The following is a 14,302-nucleotide window of genomic DNA, read 5'->3' on the forward strand; positions in this document are numbered from 1 at the left end:
TTCTAGATGTATGTCACCTTGAGGACTAGAGTGCACCTAACCCAAGCCGTGGTATTTTCATAGGCATGTGAAAGCTGGACAATGAGTAAGGAAGACTAAAGAAGAATTGATGCCTTTCAATGATGGTGTTGCCGAAGAATATTAAGTGTACCATGGACAATCAGAAGAACAAACAAATCTGTGTTGTAAGAAGCACAGCCACAATGTTCCTTAGAAGCAAGGATGGCAAGATTTGGTTTCATGTACTTTGGACATGTTATCAGGAGGGACTAGTCCCTTGAGAAGGACATCCTGCTTGGTAAGGCCAAGGGTCAGCAAAAAAGAGGAAGACCTTCAAAGAGATGGACTGACACAGTGGCTATAACATTGGGCTCAAACATAACAATGATTTGTGAGGATGTTGCAGGACTAGGCAATGTTTTGTTCTGTTGTGCATGAGGTCTCAATGAGTTGGAATAGACTCAAGGACACCTACCAACAACAACGGATGTATGGGAAAATGAAACCCCTGTGGTTCTGGGTGATAGAAGCTCAGCAGGCTCTCATACACCATGGAGCCATGGCAGGGACCTCATCTTTACTGGTGTGTTAGATGCCCAGAGCAAGGGGTCTGCACACTCAAAAGTGGGCTTTTTAAGAGGGCTTGTGCTGGAGAAGGCTGCCTCATCTCTTTGCAGAGCTACAAGTGGGAACAGAAGTGTCTGAGAAAGCGCATCAATCCAAAACTACATTCTTGAAAACACTGACCCAGTCACTCTGAGAGACAAACTCTCAAAAGTGCCATGGAGTTAAAGGCAAGCTGAGAGTAGTGGGAGACAGGCCCCAAGTCATGAGTCAAAAGGTTGGAGGAAGCTCAGGCACAGCCAAGAAAAGAATAAACCCTTCTGGGACCCAGGGAGACTGACAAAACATGGCCCAAGTCCGAGTTCAATGTCAGGGTCCCATGCAGGCCCCCAGAAGACGGCTAAGAATGACAGGTGCATCCACCTGCCCAATGTTCCCAGCACCTTTCCACCTGGGCTAAAGAGAGGAGCTGCTTGCAGGCCCAGCCCCGCACCCAGGGCAAGGGGAGAGGTGTGCACTTTCTGGCTTGTATACACACTGGTGCAAGTGTTTAATTGACAGGGCAGGGGACAAACCACCCAAGGCCAGGAGACAAGGATGACCTGAATGTTGTCTCAGTGCCAGCAGCATTGCTCCCACTCCAGGCGTGTAATTAAAAGCAGAGATCTGGTGCCTGGCAATTGATTCTCATTAACGCCTCCAGCTCACTTGCTGGGAGTGGTGGTGTCTGATTCATGCATCTCTTAATGCCACTGCCCCCAATTAAACCTTTGTCTGGAAGCATTTCCTCTCCAACAACCCTGCAGTTTCTCTGAGCCTCATCACTCAGGAATCATTCATCTCCGTCTACATGCGGGGTCCTGGCTGCCTGTCTCCAGCCTGAAACACACCTGTCCAGGAAACACAGGGAACCAGATGGAGACTTACATACCTGCCTTAGGGATAGCTGCTCAGGATGGGTCCCCATTATAAGTGAGGGCTTTAGGAAACACTGAGCATGTTCTCTGGGGCCTGTGTCCCACCTAGAGGCAGGAGCATTGGTGCCCATGCACCAGGAGCCCAGGGCACCTACTCACCTGGGTACAACTGTTTGGTGGGTGCGCTGAGCTGGGCATCTTTGCTGACTCGGTAGGCAATGTCGGGGCCTTTGGAAGATCTCCGTGTTGCACAGAAACCTGTTGTCTTTGTTATTCCATCAGGCAAATTGTGAAAATCTAGAACCTTCAGGAGATCTGCTGGCTGAGCTGAAATGAGAAGTGAGAGAGGCACAATTAGCGACAGAGAGGAAAAGTAGGGCTCTGCTCAATGGAAGCACCCCAGAGCACCAGGAATTGAAGTCCTGCCCTCACCACTCCCACCTCTTCACACTTCTGAGCCTTAGACTGTGCTGGGGACACAGCTCAGACCCAAAGCGCTGCACAGAGGCCAGGCCATCGTGCTGTGGAGAATCCAAACAAAGCTCACCGCCATTTGCTACTGTCGGCCCAGCCAGTCCTTGTGGGCTCTACCCTGGCTGTTTCTACTTTTGTTGCTTTAGACTTCTATTGCTCTTTCCCACCACCTGTCTGTCAGGTTCATGGTGCTCTGGTGGCCTAGTGGGTAGACATTTGGCTGCTAACCAGAACGTTCAAATCCACCAACTGTTCCTCGGGAGGAAGATGAGGCAATCTACTTCTGTAAAGATTTACAGCCTTGGAAACCCAATGGGCATCACTATGAGTCAGAATCCACTCAGTGGCAGTGGGTTTGGTTTTTTTTTTTTTTTTTTGGTCTGTCAGTTGCTGGTGGCCTGCATGTCCTGGGATGCTGGAAGCTATGCCTCTAGTATTTCAAATACTAGCAGGGTCACTCATAGCAGACAGGTTTCAGTGTAGCTTCTGGACAAAGACTAAGAAGAAAGACGTGGTGATCTACTTGCAAAACTCAGCCAATGAAAACTCTGTGGATCACAACAGAACACAGTCCTGCTGGAAAATGAGCCCCAAGGATGGAAGTCACTCAAAATAAATGGCAACTGCAACTATGGACTCCAGCACACCAAAGATCGCAAAGACAGTGCAGGATCGAGCAACCTTTTATCCTGCTGTCCGTGGGGTCGCCATGAGTTGGAGTTGACTCAACAGCAACTAACAATTGTTCTTTCATGCTCAAGCTCTCAACAGCTGCCCAGGAGAAGGTTAAATGCCGGCCAGTCCATGGCCCGCCCATTCTCGTTAGTCACATAAGGAAAAAAGGTCCCCAACATATAACCTTGTTTTTGTTGTTATTGTTGGTTGCCGAGTCGATTCTGATTCATGGTGACCCATATGTTACAAAGTAGAACTGCTCTGTGGGGTTTTCTTGGCTGTAGTCTTAAAGGAAGTAGATCATCAAGCCTTTCACAGCACCACTGGGCAGGTTCAAACTACCGACCTTCAGGTTAACAGTTGAGCACAAAGCATTTGCACCACCCCAACGTCTGCAAAACCCCACTGCTGACGGGGCCATCTTTACAAAGTGCTGTTAGGAAATGGGAGTGGCTGATAGCAAGCAAAGAGGCTGGAAGGTGCTTTGTAAAACTGCTTAAATTTCTGGAGTAACTGCATGTCCCATGTCACTTCGAAGAGGACAACAGGGGACACCATTGGCATAGTTTATCTCCCATTGCGAGTAGAGGAAAATGCAATTTTCCCAATGACAGTTCACAACAAAAACCATTTCCATTTCCCTCCAGAAAATCTATGCCTATATCACAAGATAAGGCAGAACCAAGGGCAAGGACACAGAGGTCCTTTTGCCATGGAAGGTTCTGACCCTCAGTCAGGTCATGGCCCTGCAGGGCTCTTCCAAGCAGGGTGGCAGCAGCAGAAGGCAGAGAAGTAGCCAGCTGACACAAGGTCATGGCAGGAGAGTTCTACCAGTAACCAGCTGCCTTCAAGTTGGCTGTAACCCATGGCGCCCCCACGTATGTCAGAGCAGAACTGCTCTCCGTAGGGTTTTCGGTGGCTGAGCTTTTGGAAATCGATCACCAGGTCTTTCTTCCTAGGCGCCTCTGGTTGGACTCAAACTTCCAAACTTCAGGTTAGCAGCTGAGCATGTTAACCATTTTCACCAGCCAAAGACTCAACAGTTCCCCAAAACACAAAAGATAGCTTCCATCTGCCTGTGGTCCCTGCACTGACATGAAGACCCAGACCTCCAGCCTTTGTTGGTGGCACCAACCCTAAAAGAAGCCAGTTTTGTGTGGAAAGTTCACCTCGTGTTCCTACAAACAAGAGGCCCCCTTGGAGTCTAGGTAGAGAAAAATTCCAACTCTGTGTCAAAGAGGTACAGCAAATGTACAGTTGGAGCACCACCCTGCCTGTGGATTTAGGGAGCCCAGAGGCTAGCACTGCCCTACCTACACTGGGTGTGGGGAGGACTGGCCATGCCCCTCACAGGCAAGGAGGGGCACGTTAACCCACCTGGCCGATCAGAGCATGACACCTCAATGCCCTAGGGGACTGGTTTAGGAATGGGCACTAACAAGGCCAGGTCAATGAAACCCCACCCTGAGGCCTTTTCCTTTGGGCAAGATGGTCCTCTCTGTTTGGCTGCCAGGCACATGGCCATGAACCTGGAGCTTCAGACAGTTACTTCTACCTGGTGTGAGTGTGGGGAGTGACCATCTGAGAATGTGAGCCCAGGATGTAGAGACAGATTTTGGCCACACGTCTGACTGAGCTCCTAGATCAAGCTATATCTGAAGCCCTTCATTTTTATACTTATTCCAGTTTGAGTTAGGTTTCTGACACTTGTACTGAAAAGTCAGCACTGGTTGCTGGGTGAAATAGCAGGGCGAACAGGCTCTTTGGCTCTCCTTAATTATTCAGTGTCATCGCTAACTGAGTAGGCTCCTGACTAGGACCCCAGAAGTAGGGTGTTGACTTACTTTTAACACATGCTTAGGAGTTGTTCAGGAAGAAAGTCCCATTTTTTATAACAAGAGTGAGAGACCTGGAGGTAAGAAGGAACCCAATGCTGGTTCCCCTTCACAGGCTTCTGGGGTATCCTAAAGCCAGTTGCAGCTGCAGGGCCTCAGTGCCACCACCAGCGAGGGTAGGAATAGGATGACCATGTAGCTGCCCTGCTCACCCAGCCAAGCCTTATCAAGTAGACTATGCCACAGGAGCCCTGTCCCCAGGAAGGGCACCTGGACAGTGAGCATGGTATGTGGGGCCAGGGAGATTCAGAGAGTGCCCTGGGGAGTAGTCAGGGTTGGAGGACTACAGCCTGAGTCAGGCTCCAAAGGAGACCCTGGGGACAGAGAGAAGTCATCAGCATGTCCCCCAGCCCACACCCTCTGGGAAGATACTGTACAGCTCTTCTCCAGAGTTGCTGGGTTCCTACTCCAGCAGTGCCATTTCTACCTTGGCCTTGCTACCCACCTTCTGCCAGTTCAATCAAGAGACCAGACACCTCAGGCTGGGATCTCCTGATCCATGCATAAACCTTAATGGGGGCAGAGGTTGGGGGTAGGGACTCCAGGCACTGCCAGTGGGACTTGCTCCCTCACTGACAGAGCTGCTTCTTCTCATTGCCCCTCTGACCAGGGTGGCAGTCCCTCACACATATGTGCCCCCACAAATCCCTCCCAGATGCTTGTCTACTTTAAGTTGGACACAAAGCCCATCACAAGTGCCTGGCAGGCTACATGGTGCAGCCCTAGGCCTGGACTCTGCCAGTGGGAACAGCCGGCTGTGCTGGTGCCAGCTCACCTGCCGGAGAGGACGTGGCACCAAGCCCTGGCTCATCTCTGAGATATGATGCCAAGTCCAGCGGTGACCAGGAAGGGAGTAAGGACCTGCAGGCTCTGGGATTCCCATCATAGCAAGCCAGCAATGCTCTTCCCAGACCCACAAGCCTAGGGACCTGTTTTCTCCATTGCTACAGGGCAGAGCTGTCTGCCAGCAGCCAGTGGACATGTTTATAGACTTGTTACAACATGTAGAAGAGGTCACCAGCCCTTTCCCAGGCCCAGTGCCACCCTTCCAGCCAGCCAGGGTCTTCCTGTGCCAGAGCTAGAAAAATGTTTGATATTTGAAGGTGTGCAAGGGCCTGAGAGGGATCTGGCCAGCCTAGGCGTCCGTGAGCTTTCTGTCCTGTGGACACAGAGCCCTCCGCTCTAACAGCAATTTCTTGACAAACCCAGAGCTTCAGTTTCCTTACTAGGGAAAAAACACCACGGAGAAACAGCACTAATTTTGGAGACATCCAGGTAGGGGTGTGAAACCCAAATTACTAGCTGTAGAAGATCTTGGCCCACCACCTTGTGTGCAGTTCAGGCACACAAGCTGGGAGAAATACTGCACTGAGCACAGGCCCAGTCTTCCATCCCACCACTCTGTGAGCACTGTCCAACTTTGTCCCTTTCCCCATCAACACTGAGAAACAGAACACTACCACTGGTTTCCCTGGGCTTCTCCAGGCCCCCAGCTATTCAGAGAAGACAGAAATGGAATAGACTATGTGGTATTGGCACCAACAAGAGTATCTGTGTTGGTGAATGTCACAGCCGTGTTAGACGGGCTCGTAAGCCCAAAGACACCCCTCACTGCCGTCGAGTCTGATCAGACTCATAGCAACCCTTCCTTGGGTTTCCGAGGCAGTATCACTACAGAAGTAGATTGCCCAATCTTTCTTCCGAGGAGTGGCTAGTGGGTTTGAACCGCCAGCCTTCTGGATAGCAGTCAAATGCCTTAGACACTATGCTACCAGAGCTAAGAAGGCACCTGTAAAAGCCATGAACAAAGCTTTGAGCTTCCACATCACCTCACTATGACCTGGCTCAGCCACGATACCCATGCGATGGGATCAAAGAGACCCAGAAAAGGGGCAGCAGGGGACACCAGGCCCAGGCTCCCTGGAACTCCAGCCCACTCTCTTCCCACCACAGAGTCCTGTGCTGTAGTACAGATTGCTGGTGCTCACTGGGAAGGTCCAGGATGAAAGTCAGATACCACCCATCAGGAGATAGAAGCCTCTTTCCCTCCAGAGTGCTCCCTGCTGGTTACAGGGTCTTGGGCACAAGGCAAGTAGGCCATCGTGGGTCAGGACCTGCATCCCAAGGCCTGGGACCAGCTTCCTCGGGATCTGTGGTACCTGCATCAGCTCCTGGAAGTCTGCACGGCAGCCTCCTAGCGGCAGTGTGAACTTGAACATATGTATCCAGTGTAGCCTCTTGACCCCTAGCCTGCCAGCTCTTCCAAGGCTGCATAAGTCTGTGTAAGTACCTCATTCCCTGTATTCTAACCCAGCCTCCTAACAGCCAGATCAGTTTATGCCTGCACCTCGCCCCCTGCCTGACACTTGCCACCAGTACAAGCCACTCTGAGTCATAGTTTCTGTCACAGAAGCATTCACTCCAGGCTCCCCTATGTCAGACCTCCCAGGACAGCTTTGTGGAGATGACATCTTCAATGCAAACTCTGTGAAGTCTCCTGGCCATATTCCACACACAGTTGACCAGTTAATCAGAACACTGCCTCCCATCACTTTCACTTGTTACCAGAAACACCTGTCATTAAAGTACCAGCATCCTTGAGGACAATTTCAATGCTGAGGTAACGATGTAACAAATTACAGAACTATAAAGGGATGAGCTAAAGGAGAGGTCAGTTTTAAGGAAGATAAGAAGCAACTGAGAAAGGTTTTGAAACATATTCCAAGTCCCATGGGCCACAGATGGCAGCATGAAGGTCCTAGAAAGAAATACATGTATGAAAATGCTGGCACATAGGAGGGGTGCAAATATAAATGTGTAGGTAGATGGATGATAGGATGGATGGATGATAGAATGGATGGATGGATAAGGAGGATGACAGGGTAGATGGGTGGATGGATGGATAGATGGATGGTTAGATGCATGGATGGATGGATGCTTAGATACATGGATGGATGGATGATTGGGTAGATGATAGGGCAGATGGACAGATGGATACATGGATGGTTGGATAAATGGATTCATGAACAAATGGATGCATGGACACATAAATGAATGGATGGAGGATAAGGTGGATTATAGTGTAGATGGATGGATGGATACCTGGATGGATGATAGGATGGATAAATGGATACATGGATGAATGGATGGATGGATGATATAATAGATAGATTAATACATGGATGAATGGATGGATGGATGATAGGGTGGATGACAGGATAGATGGATGGATGCATGGATACATGGATGGATGGATGATAGGGTGGGTGATAGGGCAGACGGATGCATGGCTACATGGATGGTTGGATAAATGGATGCATGCATGAATGGATCCACAGATCATAGATGGATGGATGATAATGTGAATGATGGGATGGATGGATGATAGGATAGATAAATGGATAAATGGATGAATGCATGGATAGATGATTGGATGGATGATAGGTAGATGGATAGATGGATGTTTCGATGAGCAAATGAGTAGGCAAATGGAGCAGATCAGGAGGTATAGGTGCCAGACACAAATTTTACAGCTGGCCATCTAAGTAGTCAAATGTTTCAACAGTCAACAGCAAGATCTCAACTAACCACACAAGAATGACTGCCCTCCATACCCTGCAGGTGTTTCCGTAATCATCTATTAAATCAACTGCCCTGTGCTTCCTTAGAGCTAAGACTGGAATTTCCAAGCTTCCTGTCACTATCAGTTGGCCTGGTCTCCTCCTTTCCCAGCTGGCAGGACACCAGGGACTGAAGCAGCCCCAGAACATGGCAGCGTATAACATGCCAGGCACTTCTGAGATTCAGCACACGTAACCCAGGATGACAGAACTCAAACCAAACTGCTGAGTTGGGAACATCTGCGGCACTCACCTCTCCCTAAAGCCTGAAGTTCATCAACCTCAAAGAGGCCCTGCACAGCCCACTGCCCAACCAGCAAGCACCCAGCTCTCCTTCTGGGGCTAGGACCGCTGCAGCTGTCTATGATATACCCAGCACCCACAAAAGCAGAAGGAGCCAGGAGAGAGCTCTGGAAGAAATTTAAGTGGGTTTCCTGTAGTCAGCTGGCACCTAGACACCCATCTGTGGTGCTAGAAGCAAGCAAGAAGGTTGACTGAGGCAGAGGCTCCCTCCTGCCAGGGCTCAAGGGCCAATCTCAGGTTCAGCAGGCCCTCTTTGGAAGTGGCACCCTCAGGAAAGCCTGTCTCTCTGCTATACATGCAAACAGCCACAAAACAGCCACTTTAACGAAGAGGCAAGGCAAGGCAAGGAGTGAGAACAGGGGCAGGGGCTGGGGCCACCACCTTGAGCTACAAGGGGTGTGTCCTCAGAATGGAATCCCGAATCCTCCAACCCCATACCACCCTGCTCAGTGCTGCCCTATCCTGCCAGCCCCAGGAATGGAAACACTCAGAGGGGCCCCAGCCAAGTGCTGACGTCAGCCCTCAACTCTCCAGTCTCAGAGCAAGCAGTGCAGGGGGTGGGGGATCAAAGGAGAACGAAAATGACTCACAGCCAAAACGGCAGACCTAGGGGCCAAGGACTTGCCCTGGGCTGCTTCCAGCACTTAAATATTCACCCAAGGTCCCACTGCCACCAATGGAGACAGGATAGGATCAGATGGGCATGCTACAATGTGGGAGGGGCCATGCAGTGTTGGGCAGGACCTGTGGTGCTGGGCAGGGCTGAGCATTGCTAGGAGGGGCTGGGCAGGACTGGATGGGGCGAGCAGGGTCCTGCGGTGTGGGCAGGGCCATGTGGGACAGGGTGGAGTTATGTTGTACTGGGCAGTTCCTATGGTGTTAGTTGGGGCATTGCAGTGTGGGCAGATCGAGTGGGTGAGGCAAGGCCATGTTGTGCTAGGTACGGCCTTGAGGCAGGACTGGACCTTTGAATGTGGGTGAGGGTCTGGTGTGGGCGGGCCTCTGGTATGGATGGGGCCTCTGGTGTGGGTGGGGCCTTGTGGGCCTGGGCGAGGCTTCGTCATCTGTCATGCCCTGCACAGGAGTGGCACACATTAAGTGCTCAACCATATTTGCTAAATAACCAAACGAGTTAGTGAATCCACAGCTTTTACATCTGTCAGAGTGAAGAGGAAAATAACAACTTGACCACTATTGCTACTTTTGCAAATAAAAACAAACACCACTTCCCTTGCAGGCTGCGATACTGTCACTGTATGGCATTGGACTTCACTCTCAGGGCAGCTACAGGACCAAAGAGAGGAGCCACTCCCTTCTCACTGGCCTGGAAGAAAGCAGGCTTAAGTCATACTCCCCCAAGAGGAGATGCTGCAGCTGCACCTGGGTCTCCCATCTAGATCCACTTGTTTTTTTCTTCTAAATAAGCCATGAGTCTTTTCAAACACTAGCTCATTGGCAAAGACTACCTTTGAAGTCCAGGTGTCTGTGTCCACGCCAGATGGTGAGTTGGTGATTTTTCTGCCTACTCTTAAGGTTCAAGTTAGGAATTTATGGTTTATCAGAACCTGCTTTTTCTTGCCAGCAAATTTATAGGGAAGACATCCATGCCTCGGGATTTATAATGTCCCCTTGGACTCCCCAGGCTCTGGTGCCCCTCTAAGATGGAACAGTGTCCAATGCCACATTACAAACAAAAAGTGTTTTTCACAAGTGCCACTGTCATGCATCTGCTAACCTCCAGGTTCCGAGACCCTTTCCCAGGTCAGGACCACTGGGAGGGATGGAGTGGGAGGGGGATATCACCTATATCTTATTAGGTTATTTTACCCCACCCTACCCCCAGCAGGCTGGTTCTGGCCACCCCAGAGCTCAGGCTTTCTGGACAAATGTGCTGAGACAGCCCTAGGGTCCACTTTTGCCCACATTCCCCTGTGCACCCCCATCTGCACACCTACTCTTGCTGCTAAAGGACCATCATGGCTGTAAGTGTCACAGAAAACTCCAGATGATGCGGTCCAGACAGCTCTGCTGGGGCGAGGGGAGGCACATGGCTTGAGTTCCCAGCACCCAGCAGGAGCAATACTGACCCCTCCTGCAAAAACTTGGCCACTGTTTTGGTACCCCCAGGCCTCCCAGGGGAAACAAGACAGCATCTCTACCTCCTCCCTGTAGCCCCATGGCCCACCTTCCCAAAAGTTACAGCTCAAAATTTCATTTATCACCAAGTTCTCCAGACTCTAAACCTAGGTCCAAATCCTGCCAAAGGTCTGTGGGCAGTTAGAGCAAAGCCAGCAAGACAAACTTGACAGACAGAGCCAGCTAGGAAGAGAAAGAAGGAAAGGGGAGGGGGAGAGGAGGGGTTGGGAGGAGAGGGGAAGTTAAGTTTTTTGCATACTCCAAAGTCAACATCATTATCTTCAAGATAAAATTTCAGAGCTCTCTAAATAATCCCAAGATTTAAGTCTTCAAAATTCCCAGGGCAGAACTAGTTTCAGAGCTGGAAGGGGTCATGGACATCTAGGCTGACCGTCTTTATTCTAAAACAGAAAATGAGGGCCTGAGAAGGGGAATGAGGAGACCTAGATCACACAGCATGTTGGTGCCCAGCTGGGAGGAGAATTGAGCCATCCTCTACTTCCATTCCACCCCGCTGAAGTTCCTGACCTTCATGCCACCCGCCATAGGTATATGAAGGATGGAGCCAAGGAGTGGGCCTCTGGACCACAGCAGCCAGCTCTCTTCCCAGCATCCTCATTGTTCTGATTGTGTTTGTTATTCCCTCATTGTAAATATATACTGCCTGTGTAAATTACCTGTGCAACATTACTTCTTTCCTGGGCCCTGGACTTCGGGAGGGCAGGGACAGCCTGCCTGTCCCCACTGGGCTCCTGGGCCTGCACAGCACCCAGCACAGGGCCCAGCAGGCCTCTGGCTCAGCCAGCCTGTCCCCACCAGGCTCCTGGGCTGGTGCAGTGCCCTGTGAACACTCTCAGTGTTTGTTAGAGAACGTCTCATTTTCTGCAGGTTTGCAAAGTGCCAGCTCATGGCCTGACCCACCTGTGAAGGGTCCCTACTCTCACTGCTGTCTCTATTCCTTGCTTTCTTATGTTGCCAGAAGCAAGAAGAAACACAGCCCTTAAAGGGCCAGGCCTGAGTGATGAGCCACAGAGAGGTGGCTGTGCAAGAGAAAAAAACCTCAGGCTATGGGCCCCCACCATCCCTCCCTTTGAAGCATCACAGGGCCTTGTCCTTAGGGTCATCTCAACAGGTGGAAAAACATGCAGGTCACTGTGGAGGCTTGATCTGAAATTCTTACTCAGTGATGCAACAGAGCTCCAGGCAGGGGCAGGGAAATGCAGAGACCTGGAACTGTCCTTGGGGGCTATCTCTGCCTCAGGGCAGGATTGGGGGACATGTGAGTCCTGGAACTGTTCTTGATGGGGGTTGTCTCCACCTCAGGGCTGCAGACACCCTCCAACTGCACCTCACAATCACACCCAGGCGGTGTCCATGGTGGAGGTGGCACTTCCTTTAAGGGGGGACCAGAGCCCTGGTGCACATAAACTCAGGGTGTATGGCCAAGCTCAGGGCCACATCAGGGAACAAGGTTCCCTACACCTGCCTAAGAGCACCACCCCAGCCCTCTTGCCCCTTCTCTACACTTCCTGACTTACATGGACTCGGCCAACTAGAACACCTCCAATGACATTCAAACCCCACCCTCAAGCCCTGTCAGGTATTCCCACAGGCCCTGCCTCCAGCCAGCCTGCCTATTCACAGCCTCCCCAGCTCCCTGGAGGCCTATGAGAGTGGAGTCCTCGGCTTGTGCAGTGCTCAGTCACACCACATGGCCCTCTTGCCTCTGGGCCTCACAGGGCTGGACTGGAGCATGTGGGCCTGTAACTTAGTTCTGAACCACAAAGTCTTGGGCTAAGGGTCCTGGAGGAATGCATGCAGAAGGGATGTGAGGTGCCTGCCCAGAGCGAGGCTGCACTGGAAAGGGACTGTCCCTATCCCCTGAGTTCCACACATGCCCATGGCCTTCTCCTGGGCAGTCTGCTGTGACAACTGCACTTGCCTAGAGCCTTTGTGTACCACTAACTCCAAGGGCTAAGCCTGTGTCCCACCATGTGTCATGAGTGAGAGGAAGTAGCCTGGACATCCAGCATCCCTGGTCAGTGTCCACCTGAGCCAGGCTCCATGTTGCCCATGGCAGTACACTTCTCAGCTGCTCTGGGCCATTGGCCCCATTTCTAAAGAAGAGTTCCTGGTAGCTATTTCTACTGCCCTTGAGGTTGTCAAAGAATCATTGTTCTTACATGATCATTAGTCTAGGTAACTCTGTGGCATCTATCTCCCTTCCTGCTGATCTTCAGAGGGCAGATCCCTACTAGTCACCCACAGTCCTGGGGAAGGGAGGTGGGAAGCGCCACAGTTTGGGGTGTGGTGGATTCAGCTTTGATTCACCCATGTGACTGAGAGAAAAGCAGGGCCCTCTGCCCACATTAACCTTACAGGAAGGGGGTAAGGCCCAACACCCCCAGATGAAGAGGTTACCCCCAATACACACATATTATGCCTTAAAGATAAGCCACAGATGGGAGCAGCATCCAGAGAAGGGAGGATAGCATGGCACCTGCCAAGGATTCCTGGAGGAAGGGGTCTAACAGGGTGGAAGTGAAAGACACAGAGGCAGCAATGGGTGGTCTAAAGCAGTGAGAGGGATTGTCTGGGCACAGGGAGTCTGCCCATAGGACAAGCGCATGTGGAGAGCATGTAGAGGAGACTCTGGGTCAGGTAGAGCCAGAACACACAGAGGACACCAGTGTCTACTGCTCCAAGGGCCCAGCTTTAGCAGACCCTCCTGAGGCTCTACATGGAGACCTGGGAATAAATGTCACCAAGAAATAAGGGTGTGAGGATGTGGCCCACCACTCACTATCCCTGCTCAGCACCTTCCTTCTTGTGTTGGTCCTCACTGCTTTCCGTCATCTTTGTATCATCTTTACATAGCAAACCAAACTGATGTCACTTTCACCCTGTCTTTCATCAATATTATTAACAGAACATAACAACAGATACCAGGCTCCAGCTGACTGCCAAAGATGGTGTCCAGCAAAGGAGGGAGGCTGGGCTCCACGTATGCACAACACTGCCAGTGAGAGCAATTGCAGAAGTGGAACCCACAGTCAGGATGGGGAACCAGATGATTAAGCTTAGTTCCTCAAAGGCGATGTATCTCCTTGCTCTGGAGAAAAGGGTGGAGATGACAACAAAGCCAGATTCCAGCATGCCAGGATGGGTTCTGTTGGCACAGGCCTGCACACTTCCAAGAGGGCCTAAAGGGTGGGTGAGCTATGTTAGGTCATCTGAGGTTACACTGGCAAAAGGGATCTTAGACAGCAGGTCTATGTATGTCCTTAATCTCTGCAACTAGAGCCCGGCCCCAGGCTCACAGTGAGCACTCACAAAGCTGTGTAAAGTAAGGAGAGAAGCAGGGATATAAGACAACCACTGACTCAACAGTTTCTTGTCAGATTCTCCCAGACCCTCTCTGATCTAATAGCTTCTCAAATTGCCAAAGGCACCAATCCCTAAGGCCTGCTTCCCCTTCCAGGAGAAGCTTCATTCATTCCGCATTCATTCATTCATTCAGCAATGCCTTAACAAGTATCTGCTATGCATTGAGTGCATTTTGAAGATACTGGCTGTTTCTGAATTAACCCCTGTCATTCTAGTTTGTTGTTAGGTGGCATCGAGACATTTCCAACTCATAGTGACCCCATGCACAGCAGAACGAAACACTGCCCGATCCCACACCAGCTCCATGATCCCTGCTATACTTGAGCCCATC

At 50.9% G+C, this 14,302-nt stretch overlaps 1 protein-coding gene across 1 annotated transcript in view; it reads right to left on the bottom strand.

Moving 5' to 3' along the window:
- Positions 1–14,302, bottom strand: part of COL5A1 (collagen type V alpha 1 chain) — a 195,452-nt gene that overhangs the window by 137,571 nt on the left and 43,579 nt on the right. The window contains exon 2 of the mRNA XM_007954294.1: positions 1,641–1,808. Within this exon, the coding sequence (XP_007952485.1) occupies positions 1,641–1,808 (168 nt within the window). The remainder of the gene's footprint in view (positions 1–1,640; positions 1,809–14,302) is intronic.

The sequence above is a fragment of the Orycteropus afer genome, unplaced genomic scaffold (assembly GCF_000298275.1).
Source record: "Orycteropus afer afer isolate SDZICR_OR568_19922 unplaced genomic scaffold, OryAfe1.0 scaffold00456, whole genome shotgun sequence".
In the NCBI taxonomy this organism is placed as follows: Eukaryota; Metazoa; Chordata; class Mammalia; order Tubulidentata; family Orycteropodidae; genus Orycteropus; species Orycteropus afer.